Genomic DNA, 15,121 nt, shown 5'->3' with positions numbered 1-15,121 from the left:
AGCAAAGATAAGTACACATATTGAGAATTTAATAAATCAGCTTGTCTTGTAGAAATAAAATGAATGCATCGCAATTCTGTTAAACCTGTACTTAGATTTCTGGACCATCAGTCACTCTCCAAAGTCTTATTTTTAGAATTATTTGAGATTTCCCCCTCAACATGAATCTGAATCCAAATTTTGAAATAAAATTAAATCTGAAATGAAAAATAAATGGATCCCCCCCAAATATTCAAATTTTTCAAATCCCACTTGGATGTTCCCTGAACCTCTTTAATAAAAATTCTGCCTTGCAGTCAGTCTGTGTCACGGTTAGATTTATAATGAGGCAGTACAGTGGTGTCATTTGGGGCTGTGTTCAGAAGCTAGATTGCCTAGATTTGAATTCTCGTTGTCACCACTAATTAGCCATGTGACCTGGGGCAAGTTCCCTCTGTATAATGCCAGTTTTCACACCTGGAAAATGGAGATAATATTTATTCTTATTTTTAAGGATTGTTATGAGGAGTGCATGAACTAATACTATAAAGGGATTAGAATTGTTACCAGCACACAGTAGATGATCAGTAAATCTTAGCTGTTGTCCGTCATTCAGCTCTATATTCAAGGATGTTCCCAGCCAAAGAGACTAGATTCTTCCCCATCATTCACTAACTAGAGTGGCAATAAACTGGGGAAGATAGTCTATGCATAGTGTATCAGACTGCAACAATATGTGGATATCACATTATCCACGGAAAAGAGAGAAATACGGAATAGTAGCACAGTCAGCTAGTACATGGCAAAACTCGATTTTGAACCCAGGTCTCTCTGCTCCAAAGGCCAATCTGTTCTTTTTGAACCCTGTTGCCAAGAGCTCAGCATGAGCTGACAATGTGCAGTGGTTGTTAATGCAGTGAATGTGGTGGTAGACAAATGGGATGTGTACAGGCAGAAGCCTCTGGAACAGAGGAATGGTGGTAGCCCTGCTCCAGTCCTCTGCTTGACCATCTGAATCGGTCAGACCATGCTTCCAAAAGTGACTAGTGGGTGGGAAGACATGGAATCGCGTCCTGTGGTGGCCCTTAGGAGGGATTAAGATATTTTTGCCTGAAGGAGAGAAGACAGCTGTGGACATGAGAGCAGTCTTCAAACAATAACCAATTTATCAAAAATAGAGGGAAAGAGAATTCAGTATAACATAGGTGAAAAACTTCTTTCTGGGCTTCCCTGGTGGCGCAGTGGTGGAGAGTCCGCCTGCCGATGCAGGGGACGCGGGTTCGTGCCCCGGTCTGGGAAGATCCCGCATGCCGTGGAGCGGCTGGGCCCGTGAGCCATGGCCCCTGGGCCTGCGCATCCGGAGGCTGTGCTCCGCAACGGGAGGGGCCCCAACAGTGAGAGGCCCGCGTACCGCAAAAAACAAACAAAACAACAAAAAAAACTTCTTTCTTTTTTGCCCACACCGTGTGGCTTGCAGCGTCTTCCCTGACCAGGGACTGAACCCGGGCCGTTGGCAGTGAAAGCTCAGAGTCCTACCACTGGGCCACCGAGGGAATTCCCTAGGTGAAAACGTTCTAACTGTCTGAACCATCCAAGGCTCTCTGGTTTGGGAAGTGATAAATTTGCTCTCATTGGAAAGATTGAGGAGAAGCTAGACAACCACTTGATGGGGTAAAGTAGAGGAATTTTGTCAAATGAATTCAACATATATTTAGTGGACATCTGTTACAGGCCATGTATGGTACATGAGTCAAAGTTCCTGCCAAACTTGAAATTCTATTATGAAACTAGAAGGGCTAACTAAATAGGACCTTATATCCTGCTCAAAACTCTGACTTTGACCACTATACTCATTGGCATAAATATTCTTGTAATTAATTTTAAAATTAATTATATATTCTTCTTTCCCTTACCTGAGTAACTTTTGCCACTTGCAATAAAGTAGGGGCAAATTCCACCATATTAACCTGGATTGCTCCTGTTCCATGTTCTCCCATGTAAGCTTCCTTTTAGCACAGGGGAAACAAAGAATAATTTAGTCAGCAGTATTAGGACAGGAAACTGAAGGTTTCCAAGTACATTTTAAAGGGAAAAAAATGCAAAATAAAATGGAAAATAGTACCAACCTCAAATATCAACCTCAAATATATGAGCTGACAATTCACCTTCATTCTCTGGAACACATCCTGTTCCAGTGTACAGAGCTCCATATTTTTATTTTATGATTCTGGCCCTAAAGTGATTGCCCTGAGCTTAGGGTTCCAAAGTAAAGAAAGTGGATACAGCTTGTCAAATAGGAGCTGTGGTCAGAGCTGAATGTAGGTTGGAGTGGCGTCTGTAGTGGTTGCTGGGAGGACCTACTATGTGACCAGCAGAGTACGGCCATGACTGACCAAAGCATGTTTGAAAGCATTTGAAAAGGCTTTATCTATGTTTTGTTTTCTAACACTGCCTACCAATTCATAAAACCTCAATCAATATTTGTTCAAGTGCCGGGTGGTAGAAAGTCGAAACAGTGGGCAAAGTAACAGGGAGAAAACTTGCAAGTTGATATTTAACTTTGAGCGAGTCATTTGTCCTGTTCACTAGAAAGACTTATGCTCTGAGAAAGGAGATGAATTAAGACTGTGGTTTTCAAACACAGGTCGTAGCCCACTGAGAAATCAATTTAATAAGTTGAAATCAGCATTTAAAAAAATTAAATAGAGGGGCTTCCCTGGTGGCGCAGTGGTTGAGAGTCCGCCTGCCGATGCAGAGGACACAGGTTCGTGTCCCGGTCCAGGAGGATCCCATGTGCCGCGGAGGGGCTGGGCCCGTGAGCCATGGCCGCTGGGCCTGCGTGTCCGGAGCCTGTGCTCCGCAGCGGGAGAGGCCACAACGGTGAGAGGCCTGCGTACCACAAAAAAAAAAAAAAAATAGAAATAGAAAATTTCTATTTAATTTAAAAAATTAAATAGAAAATTCCAGACTGCTTTGCACACAGCAAGGGTATTATTAATGAAACTTTTGCTTATTTCATGTGAATACACACACACACCCATACACCCATACACACACACACACACACACACACACACACACACACACATGCACATGCACATACACACATGTGTATACTGGATTGTGCTGTAAAGTGAACATTTTACCATGGAGCACAGTCAAAAATGTTTGACAAATGCTGACCTAAGAGAACCTATTTAGCATTTGGGCCACAGAGAGGACCCCAGAAAAAGCAAATGATTTTGGATCCTCTATTACTGAGTTGACAGATTAATGTATTTTTATAAATTGTGATAAAATACACATAACATAAACAGACTAACGTTTTAAAATGTAAGGGAAAAAGCACTAAATGCCTTTGTCTAAAAACTAAAAACCTCCCACCCCCAACTTGTATCATCTTAAAGGTTTGAGTTTACAATGCTGTCCCCCTTCTCCCATCCCCCTTGTTTTTCCTCCTAGGACTAAGACCAGGACTAGGTTCCTGGTCTGTATCTCCCGGAACAGGTGTATGTTTTGATTTTGATCTTATGGGGCAAGTAGCAAAAGTCCCCTCTTGTACCTGTGACTGAGTTAGAGAGGAGAGTGTGTTTACATTCAATTGTACTCTTACATTACAAAATAGATTGTTAAAAAGCAGGTAATTAACTAGAATCTAAATAGGCATGTAATTTGGAACAAGATTTAGAGAACTACAGTGTGCCTTGGTGAGCATACCAGTCTTACCTTCCTTTTCAGATCTGGGCAGTTGTCTGTCACAGACCCTGACTCACTTTTATTTTTGCTTATGTTTCATATTTGCATCCTTGTTTTTTGTCCTTTAAGTATAAATTGTTTCCCCAGCTACATTGTTTGCCTTTTCAGGGGTACAGATTCCTTTCCTATCTATTTACGTGTCTTTGCCAGACACACAATACTATTCAATAAATGTAATTGTATAAATGCAGTAAATGATAATTGATTACTTTTTCTTCTCAGCCATTATCAATAACTGAGTCATTTTTACTGGAATCAGGCAGTCAAATGCCATTGAAGACAACTTTTCCTTTTCTGGAGCAATAACCTCATTGCTAGTTGCTTAGAATTTCTCAGTTTCCAGGCTCTTCCCCCTCAGGCAACATTTACTCACTTGGCTTGGGCTCTGAACTAGCTGCACCTTGTATTTGTATAACTGTGTAGTTAAAGGAGCTTTACTGCTTTTTAATTCACTGGTGAAGGACATAAAGGGATGTTATCTTCATGTGGCCAGTGGGGAAACTGAGGCATAGAGCCATTAAGCCCATGGTTCTGCAGCACAGTTGATGACAGCTCTGGACTAGTTGCTGACTTCGAGGCTGGGGCTCTTTTCACTACATCAGTGGCTTCTCTGCTTTGTTTTTCCCTCCTATTCCTCCCTCACTAAATTGGAAGATTCCTGTTTTCATCTCAAGGTGAAGAAAAAAGAGAGGGAGGGAGAATTGTGCAGCTGATGATTTCTATAACTCTTTTCTACCAGTGATTTCCCTGAGGTATTTACATAGAGTAGGATTTTTAATACACACCACAGGCAAGCCGGTCTCCTCTGGCTAAATACCTTATTTCTTCCTCATCAATCCAAGTCTGGCCTGAAGACATCTTCCATGTTACTTTCCTGCCTGATCCTGCTCCATCCCACCCAGACTGACTCAGTGAAGAGGCTACTCTGTGCCAGTTTACTGTGTGTTTTTTGTTGTTTTTTTTAACATCTTTATTGGAGTATAATTGCTTTACAATGGTGTGTTAGTTTCTGCTTCAGAACAAAGTGAATCAGTTATACATATACATATGTTCCCATATCTCTTCCCTCTTGCGTCCCCCTCCCTCCCACCCTCCCTATCCCACCCCTCTAGGTGGTCACAAAGCACCGAGCTGATCTCCCTGTGCTATGCGGCTGCTTCCCACTAGCTATCTATTTTACGTTTGGTAGTGTATATATGTCCATGCCACTCTCTCACTTTGTCACAGCTTACCCTTCCCCCTCCCCATATCTTCAAGTCCATTCTCTAGTAGGTCTGTGTCTTTATTCCCGTCTTACCCCTAGGTTCTTCATGACCTTTTTTTTTTTCTTAGATTCCATATATATGTGTTAGCATATGGTATTTGTTTTTCTCTGACTTACTTCACTGTATGACAGACTCTAGGTCCATCCACCTCACTACAAATAACTCAATTTCGTTTCTTTTTATGGCTGAGTAATATTCCATTGTATATATGTGCCAAAACCCTGCAGAAAGTAGGCATAGAGGGAACTTTCCTCAACATCATAAAGGCCATATATGACAAACTCACAGCCAACATCGTCCTCAATGGTGAAAAACTGAAACCAGTTCCACTAAGATCAGGAACAAGACAAGGTTGCCCACTCTCACCACTATTACTGTGTGTTTTTAGGAGACTGCACCTGCCTTATCTCACTTAAACCCACAGAAAATCTGTGAGGCAAATATTTTTATTCCCATTTAAGAGCTGATAAAACCCAGGCTCAAGAAAGTTGAAAACTCCAGTTCCTCAAGTCCAGGTTTTGTGCTCTTTTCCCAGATCTCCAGGGCTTTTATTTATTTACTTGCTTGTTTATTATTTAAGCACATCATACATTCCTCTCCAACCTCCAGTTTCCTTTATGCAAAATTCTAGCATACATGATTTAAAAAAATTTTTGTGTACCTTTTGGAAGAACCGCAAGAATTTTAGGTCCACTGTAAGGTAAGTCTTGTGTAACAGCCTGTGGAAAGTTGGAAATTGAATAATGTCCATTTCAGTTATGCTGGATAGTTTAAATAAAGTTACCAAAAATTTATTTCATTGCAAGCAACCAAGTTACTGGGTCTCCAGAAGTGGGAGCCAATGCTATGTAATAATGGCAACAACAACAATGAAAATCAGATTTAAAAAATAAAATCTTTGATCATATGTATGGAATACGAGACAAAGCAAAATTGCCTCTCAGTATGTATAGATACTACAAACAATAAATGCTGGAGAGGGTGTGGAGAAAAGGGAACCCTCTTGCACTGTTGGTGGGAATGTAAATTGATACAGCCACTATGGAGAACAGTATGGAGGGTCCTTAAAAAACTAAAAATAGAATTACCATATGACGCAGCAATCCCACTGCTGGGCATATACCCAGAGAAAACCATAATTCAAAAAGACACATGCACCCCAATGTTCATTGCAGCACTATTTCCAATAGCCAGGTCATGGAAGCAACCTAAGTACCCATCGACAGACAAATGGATAAAGAAGATGTGGTACATATATACAATGGAATATTACTCAGCCATAAAAAGGAATGAAATTGGGTCATTTGTAGAGACATGGATGGACCTAGAGACTGTCATACAGAGTGAAGTAAGTCAGAACGAGAAAAACAAATATCATATATTAACACATATATGTGGAATCTAGAAAAATGGTACAGATGAACTGGTTTGCAAGGCGGAAATAGAGACATAGAGGTAGAGAACAAACATGGACATCAAAGGGGGGAAAGAGGGTGGGATGAATTGGAGATTGGGATTGACATATATACACTAATATGTATTAAATAGATAACTAATGAGAACCTGCTGTATAGCACAGGGAACTTCACTTTGCTGTACAGTAGAAACTAACACAACATTGTAAAACAACTATACCCCAATTTAAAAAAAAAAGATTCTACAACAAAGCAAGACAAATTTATTTTCATCTACTTGAAATTGCAGAGGAGGGAGATCCTGCAAAGCTTCCAGGGAGAAAGGGATAGTGAAGGGAATGTAATTGCACAGTATCCGTTATTACTAATAAAAGCATGAAAATAAACATATAATTGACACGCTTTTTAGTGTCTTCTTTATTGTTTCATTTTGCTGAATGTAAACTTTTAAATTTGGATTTTCATAGGTTCCATCCTGACCTCCAGTCTCCTAAGTCTATTTTCTCCACGTGGTTATAAGATTTTCACCTGGATATTAGCATTCTTTTATTTTCTTTCCTTTTTTTTTAAGGTCCCACCAGTCTGGGAAAGAGAAGGGACTCAGGACCTACTGTCAGAATTTCAAGTTGGCCCCATCACAGCGAATCCATCCCATTCCCTGCTTTAACTTTTTCCTGTGTAGAGCCACTAAGGTGCAGCGATATTCCTACTTATAAGATTTTAAAATATTTCTCCTTGGGGAGAGATTTTAGGGCGGCGGGCACACCCCTCTGTACTTCCTCATTTCGGCGCGTAATAAGTGGAAGCGCAGAAGCCCGAGGCCGGGAAACGGATTTGGATTTCAAAGGGCTATTGTGCCTCCCTCTGGGCTCTGACCTGGAAAGCGCTTTATCTGTAACCCTTTTATGGCCCCAGACGTATTCTCGCTTCCTGGCTATTTGTAAACTTGTCTAATCTCGCTCACAGGACTGTAGGTTGCCGACCAAAGGGAGGGAGAGGGTGAGAATGTTTGTAAGAGTTTAGAAAGTGATAACAATCCCATTTTATTTATTTATTATGCATTGCACAATCCTATAATAACAATGACAGTGTACATGAAAGTTCTTCTACAATTCTATCACCCTAATAAATCGCTTGTTTCTATTTTATCTTCCATTTCCTCGTGCATTAAAACATTCTGCAAAGCTCTGTGCCAGCCTTAGGGATTCACGGGAAACTTTTACACATCCTAAATGCAAATTTGCATTGTTTTTTTAAAAAAATTATAGTTGATTAACAAATATTGTGTTAGTTTCAGGTGCACAGCAAACTAATTGGTTATACATATATATGTACATATCTATATTCTTTTTTTGACTCTTTTCCATTATAGTTTATTACAAGATATTGACTATAGTTCCCTGTGCTATTCAGTTGCATTTTGCTTTTATTTTTCCTTTTTACTTATCCTAAGTATTTCTGATGCTGCAAAAATATTCACAACATGGCTTTAGTGACTACCTAATATTCCATCAACGACATACACTTTAAAGTGTTATTTCAGTGTAAGTATCCAGCATTTACGAGTAAACGCTAACACCCTTTGACCTTGCACTGCAGGGCCAGAAGACCGGTCAAGGTTAGACGGAGGGCTCCGGGAGGAAGGGCTGTCGCCCGCGCGCCAGCCGGCCAGCCGAGGACGCGAGGAGGAAGCTTGGTGCGCCACCCCCTCCGCCACCCCCTCGACCCCTTCCGGCACCTGCAGTCTGGCGCCTTTTCCCTCCGACCTCGCTTCCTCGGGTCCCGCGCTCCAGCGAAGGGCCCCCAATCCGGCTGCGTGCCCACCCCTAGCCCCGGGCTGTCTGTTTCCAGAGCGCCTCCTAAGGTGTACGTGAGGCAGGAAGTGACGCAAAGGGTCTCCGAGGATCTGGAGAGGGCGGGAGACTATAAACGGCAGACTGCAGGCAACCAACCCATCAGAGGGCGTCAGCATCGGCCGGTGACGGGTAGTGGAGCGGCGGACCCGGGAGGCGCCTGTGTGAGTGACACGCTGCTGCTAGAATCCCGCTGACCCTCCTGCCCTCCCTTCAGCCTAAGGGGCTGCTCCGAGCAGTCTCGGGTGCGGCCCTCCGGCGTGCAGTCCAGCAGCCTCGGGGAGTCGCGGGCGCGGGAAGGCTGCAGCGCCTCCGGGTGGGGCGGGAGGGGGTGCGCGCCGCGTGGCGGCGGGGAAGGGGTTGCGGCGGAGAGCGGAGTAGCCTGCAAGTGCAAGCAGGGTAGAGCCGCGCTGCAGAGAGGGGCTGCCCTACCTTTCTCTTCCTCTTGGTGCCCTCCTCCTCTCGGCCCCCGACTGGCGAATAGATTCTGTTAGGGCCCTGAGGGCGAGATGAGGGGTGCCCCACTGTCGCTCTGCGCTCCGCCATTCTTCTTCCGGCTCCTCAGGCCACCCGGATCCCTTGTCCTCAGTAGCTTGGCCTTAAAAGATGCAGGCCCTCGTGGGACAGCCCTAGCCTGAGGGCTCGGGAGCGAGGCGTGAGCCACGCTGCCGCAGCGCAGAGCCGCTGTGCGGGGAGCACGTGGCCGCTCTAGGAAGAGTTCCCAGGGAATGGCTGTCGCGGTGCGTGGGTGACCTTGAGCTCGTAGCCTTTGGATTCCTCGGGGCCCTCCCGGGCCCTGGTCTCATCGCTGTCCTCGACTAGATTACTGTGTCCTGGGCATTTAGGCGGGGTTTTCTATAAGCTGTATATTTGAACTCTAGTACAACCTGATCTTTCAGCGCTGCCCGTTGGCCTTGTGTGTGGGTTCTCAGTTTTCCCAAGGCAGAAGCCGACTGAAAACCGCAGGTGTTGATATTAAGAATATTCGGATTGCTAGGCCCTCCTCACTAACAGATGGGAGACTGTAGGAATAAGACTTATACTTTGTGAAAGCTATGGTCTAGAGACTAAATAAAAGCTATTTGGATTGGAATCGGCTTTTGCCTTCAGGAAATTAGGGATATGGTATAAAAAGGCTGTGCCGTATGGTATAAATGGGCTTAGAGACCCATTGTGTCACTGTTTCGGGTGGACAGCTTTCTAAGCTCGTAGTGGGGAGAGTGGGTAAGTTGTGACTTGACTCGTGTTAACGTCCTCCCTCTGCCTACTGCTTGTGGCGACTTTGGGTATACCAAGGAAATTGATTGCTGCTGCTTTTTTCGGAGAAGATTGAAGTAGGAAATAGTTGCCCTGTTACAAATATTTGGATACCTTTATTCTAGGTTTCGATAGGACTTTGGAATACTAGATGCTGATTCTGTGGTCTCTGAGCTAGGGAGTTTGACCTTACTGACAAAGACATTTAAGGTGATTTCCAGAAGTGGTTTTCTACCTTTTTTTTTTTGGTGGTATCTTATTTCCCCGACCGGGGATCGAACCCACATCCCCTGCAGTGGAAGCTCGGAGTCTTTACCACTGGACTGCCAGGGAGGTCCCTGATTTTCTGCTTTGAAAATTAAGGTTAGGCTATCTAAAGTATACTTGTTTGCCCTGCTGTTTCCCCCCCCCCCTCAATTTTGGATTATAATAAACTCAATATGCTTCACAAGAAAATCCAGAATTTAAAAAATTTTGTCATTGATATGAAATATTTTCTAAAAGTCTATATATAGCATAGCATCCTTTAACTTTTCTTTGATGGAATGTTCTGACAAGAACATTGTAGTGGTGGCTGTGAACCTAGCCTGTGCTGAAGATTGTTGGATAGCAAACAACTCAGCTAACTCTGCCCTAAGGGGTGACATTTATTTGCCTCTGATAATGTAGTTATCTGTAATGGAGAAGGCTCCCAGCTAAACTTGAATCAGACAACAACTGAAAGCTCCTAAAAATGATTCTCTGAGGCCGTTTGGAAATCTTCTGTGTGTGTGCCTTCTGTCTGCTCTCGCAGATGAGCACTACACAAATAGACCGCAGGGACTTCAGGTGGTCCTGACCTTCAAGTTGAGCAATCTTTTTTTCAGAAAGCTAAATAGGAATGAAGATTTTGCTTGTTTTTTTTTGATTTCCTTCACTGCCTTTTCATTTTAGGCCCGGAAAGTTAACTCTGGAAGCTAGTAAAGACCTTGACCAACCGTCTCTTTACAGTTTTTCTACTTTTTAAAGTTTCCCTACTACCCAAGCTTTACCCAGTGATTTCAGGATAAACCAAAATAGTAGCAAGGATGGGAAGATCCCACGTCCAAGGTTTTCATCATATTCTCTTTCATATAATTTCCAAGTGATATGAAAAGTGAACTTCATATACATTAAGCATGCCCCCGTACGTTAACAAATAAAATATCTTTAGTCTTTGTTGATTATGATATAATTGCATATCAAGTATTATAGGATAGGGATATCAGTCAGAGAAGGCTTCATAGAGATGGCCCTTGAGCAGATCCTGGAAGAAATGAGTAGGACTTTAAGAACAGAGGAAGAATGTTAGTGGGTACAGGCAGGGGCTGGATTCTGTCTCATTTTGGAGAAGATAGAGGGCGGCAAAGTAATTAGGTAGTATAGGTCTCTAGAACAGAGCCTCAAAAGCAGGCAGAGGAATTTCATTTTATGTGATCTCCAAGGATTTGAAACTGTGGCTTGTTTTCTAAATTGAAATGGGCTTGTCAATAATAACAAATAAGTGTCTTATTTTTATTTCAGGTAAAGTGGAGTAGCAGCTTTGGGTATGTTTTATATATAGGTGAAAGTATATTTTGGTACCTGATCCCCACAGCCCTTTAGCTGTACGTATTTTGTACAGAACTATTGTTTTAAGACATCCCGAAGTAGCTTAAGACCATAAGATAATTACTGTATTTAAAAAAAATTAAATAGAAATGCCACATTTCAAGAAAGTAGGAATAAGATGATTTGAATTTGAAAGAAGTTTGGGGCTGTAGTCTAGCGAGTACCTTTGCTTGCCTCCTGTCTTCCATCCCATGGCTCAATTAAAAAACATTTCAGATCTTCCTTCCATTTCATGTTCAAAACATGTGGGGCTCTGGTTTTGCTTACCTTAATTTTCATTATTGTGAGAAACTGAATAGTTTTCCCAGTTATCACTGAGAACACCAAAGATATACAAGATGCTAATATGAATAAAAATCAAGGTGATGTTTGGTTTGTCTCTTGTAATAGATTGTTAGCACTGGTGGTGACATCTTGAAAGAAGCCAAATAATAGTTGTTTGCCTTTTATACATAGTCTTGTAAGAGAACTACTTGTTTATAGACTGGTATATAACTGGTATGAAAAGTTTCTCTCCCATGCTTTTAGAACACGTAAATTAGAGTTATTTCAGTTAGAAGAAAATTCATTAAGGGTTCTTTGAAATAGCTTTACTATGTGTGAGATTATTTTGAAAGAATAACTCAATTTTGTTATGTGTAAAAACTTCAGGAATAACTTTTCTGGATATCATAGAATTAATTGTGTTCTTCACAGATGTGGGGTTAAATGATGGAGTTAAAATGGAAATTACCTAGGTCACACTTTTTTTCCTCTGACTTGATTTCTTTTATGTTATAGTCTTAATGTTCTGTCTGGGGATTGAAAATAGAAATAGTGTATCTGTTTTCTCAGTAAAAAATATACTTTTAATTATACAAAATCATGGCATGTGCTATTAATGTTTTTTCAGACTTGCAATCCTCAATCTCATTGTTTATTTAAATCTTTTATGTAGATCATTTATTTAAATATGTTGTCACTTTAGTCTTTAAAACTAGAAGCCTTGAGGAATGGCTGGGTCAGATGAATATTAAACTGGTAAGCCGTTTTTTCCTAGAAAAGGGTGATTAAAGTTGGTTCAGGGTGGGGCCTTCTAGTTCTGGCTCTAGTGATTGGGTCTGTACGGTTCTGGTGCAGTGATAGTGATAAGCTTTTTGTACCACATGGGGCAAGAGATTGTGCTTCTAAGAATATGACCTATTGCTTATTGGCTCCGGTCTTTAAAGCTTGGGGATTAAAAATTGTTTTTTTGTTAATAGGTTTTGATAGACTTTTCTAATGCCAGTTTTTATAATTTCTTTGTTTTACAATCTGCATGTATATCACAGGTTGCTTTGTGCAATGTGGGTGTTAAATGTGCTATGAGTGTACTTGTAGTGGAGGAAAAGCTTTAAAATAGTGTGAAATAAATGTCCATTTTATACATCTCAACATACTATCACTTTCAAGCATCTAGATGGACTCAAACCAAATTAATTAGAAAATCTAGATTTCAGTTAATACCTACGCTTTAACTTAAGACTCTCTCTTGGTTACAGAGGTGTAGTTTGCTTTGAAAAAAGTTGAAATTAATTTCTTAAATTTCTGGAGATGAGAACGCGCTTTCTATAAAACCAGTTTTATAGAAACCCATTGGACTTCATTTTTAGATGATCAGTTTTCAGCCTCAAGCAAGTCACTTAACGTCTCAAATAACTGGCCTTTTCATCTGTAAAATAGCATACTCTGTTTTTCTTTTACCTATTCTTTTTGCATCGAAGATCTATCAAATCATTTGTTAGGAACTGTTCATTTAATCAGAAAGATCAGGTTCTCTCTCCTTTTCTATTGGCGGTGATTTGTTACGGATTTGTGTAGCATAACCACTCTTGACTTAATTTTACTTTTGTTAGGTTTTTTTTTTTTCCAGGTGCTAGTCTATTTTCTTTTGTATTTGTCCCTTTTCTTTGACTACTAAATTCAATTACTTAAATCTACTTACCATGGATAACATTCTAACTAGTTTTCCTCACATTTTTTTCTTTTTTAAATAAATTTTTTGGCTGCATTGGGTCTTTGTTGCTGCGCACGGGCTTTCTCCAGTTGCAGCAAATGGGGGCTGCTCTTCTTTGCGGTGCGTGGGCTTCTCATTGCGGTGGCTTCTCTTGTTGAGGAGCACGGGCTGTAGGCGCACGGGCATCGGTAGTTGTGGCACGCGGGCTCAGCAGTTGTGGCGCATGGGCTTAGTTGCTCCGCGGCATGTGGGATGATCCCGGACCAGGGCTCGAACCCGTGTCCCTTGTGCTGGCAGGCGGATTCTTAACCACTGCGCCACAAGGGAAGTCCCAGTTTTCCTCACTTTTTTTTTTTTTTTTTTTTTTTGCGGTACGCGGGCCTCTCACTGTTGTGGCCTCTCCCGTTGCGGAGCACAGGCTCCGGACGCGCAGGCTCAGCGGACGTGGCTCACGGGCCCAGCCGCTCCGCGGCATGTGGGATCTTCCCGGACCGGGGCACGAACCCGTGTCCCCTGCATCGGCAGGCAGACTCTCAACCACTGCGCCACCAGGGAAGCCCCCTCCTCACATTTTTAATTAAAAAAAATTTCAAACCTACAGGAAAAGCTGAAATAATATTACAATGTATATCCATTACCTAGATTCACTGATCGTTAACCACATTTCCTTTATTTCTTACATACTTTTTAAACTGAACTCTTTGGAATTTAGTGACAGACATCACAATACTTCATCCTTAAATTCTTTGGCATTCATCTCCTAAGAACAAGGGCGTTCTCCTCCAAAAAACGCAATACCATTATCACACTCCTAAATCTAATATTGATACAATCCTGTTATCTAGGATACAGTCTATATTCAAATTTCTTGTTTCTTCCAATAATGTCCTTCAAGCTGCCCACCCCCTGCCCCAATTTAGATCTAATCAAGGATCACACTAAATTTAGTTGTCATGTAAACTAAATATTTTGGTTAAACACCGTTTCTAGAAAGGTGATAATATATTTAAAAGGATATTTGATATACAATAATCTAGTGTGGTAATGAAAAGTCCTCACCAGTCTGATACAGTGGTATGTATCTCATTATATTAATTCTCTATTTTACTACTAGGCTCTTCTGTGTGGCAGCTCGCAATGATGGATCAAGCAAGATCAGCATTCTCTAACTTGGTAAGATTTTCAGTAAGAAAGATTTCTCTGTCACCAGTTTGCAAGAATACGAAGTATACAAGGATGGCTTTCACCCAGTAAGCAGGAGATAATACCCAAAGCTGTCATCAGGTATTCATTTATATTCGAAGTGGTGGTCTTGAGGCGTAACTGATCTCACAAAGGAAGGGTATATTCAGTCTTGAGTAGAGCTAATTATGGAAAATCTTGTAAGAAGTTTCAGGGCAGAGAGACAATCAAGTAGGTAAGATGAAGTAAAGAAAGCACTGGTCAAATTGTATACCAGTAGACATGCATAACAGAAACCCTGAATGAAAAGTCTGAATGAGATGAAGGCCAGTGTGTGATCCAGCCCTCATCTGCCGTTGACAGAACTGGGCACAGAGGAGAATGCTGATTTGAAGGGGGAACTTCTTTTTCCTTGAGAATGTATAGCAAGTCATAGTAATGGCCCAATAATATGTATAACACCTCACCAAACTTTCTTTAACTGTCCCTATTCCCTTTCTTCTCTCTGTCCTTTTTTCTTTTTTAAATCTCAGTTTGGTGGAGAACCATTGTCATATACCCGGTTTAGTCTGGCTCGGCAAGTAGATGGCGATAACAGTCATGTGGAGATGAAACTAGCTGTAGATGAAGAAGAAAATGTTGACAATAACATGAGGGGTAACCACACCAATGTCACAAAACCAAAAAGGTTAAATGGATATATCTGCTATGGGACTATTGCTGTAATCGTCTTTTTCTTGATTGGTAAGAATGGCCATTCAAAACTTAAATGTTCCTTGTCACCAACTCTAGGAATTCTGTCCATCCAGC

At 41.6% G+C, this 15,121-nt stretch overlaps 1 protein-coding gene and 1 long non-coding RNA gene across 4 annotated transcripts in view; one reads left to right on the top strand and one right to left on the bottom strand.

The window, feature by feature from the left end:
* TFRC (transferrin receptor) overlaps window positions 1-15,121 on the top strand; it is a 116,902-nt gene that overhangs the window by 82,272 nt on the left and 19,509 nt on the right. The window contains exons 1-3 of one of the 3 annotated variants that reach the window (XM_060010858.1): window positions 8,159-8,432; window positions 14,244-14,302; window positions 14,845-15,055. In XM_060010858.1, the coding sequence (XP_059866841.1) occupies window positions 14,267-14,302; window positions 14,845-15,055 (247 nt within the window). In that variant the 5' untranslated portion in view covers window positions 8,159-8,432; window positions 14,244-14,266. Of the gene's footprint in view, window positions 1-8,158; window positions 8,514-14,243; window positions 14,303-14,844; window positions 15,056-15,121 lie in introns of those variants that run through there. The other 2 variants (XM_060010859.1, XM_060010857.1) reach the window with 2 other exon arrangements.
* Window positions 2,014-15,121, bottom strand: part of LOC132424785 (uncharacterized) — a 56,486-nt gene continuing 43,378 nt past the window's right edge. The window contains exons 7-9 of the long non-coding RNA XR_009519269.1: window positions 8,701-14,929; window positions 5,662-5,719; window positions 2,014-2,868 (exon numbers count right to left, since the gene is read on the bottom strand). This is a non-coding gene — a long non-coding RNA (uncharacterized lncRNA). The remainder of the gene's footprint in view (window positions 2,869-5,661; window positions 5,720-8,700; window positions 14,930-15,121) is intronic.

The sequence above is a fragment of the Delphinus delphis genome, chromosome 4, assembly GCF_949987515.2.
Source record: "Delphinus delphis chromosome 4, mDelDel1.2, whole genome shotgun sequence".
Lineage (NCBI taxonomy): Eukaryota > Metazoa > Chordata > Mammalia > Artiodactyla > Delphinidae > Delphinus > Delphinus delphis.
The sequence above is the reverse complement of the archived record's forward strand: the minus strand, read 5'-3'. Positions and strand labels throughout refer to the sequence as shown.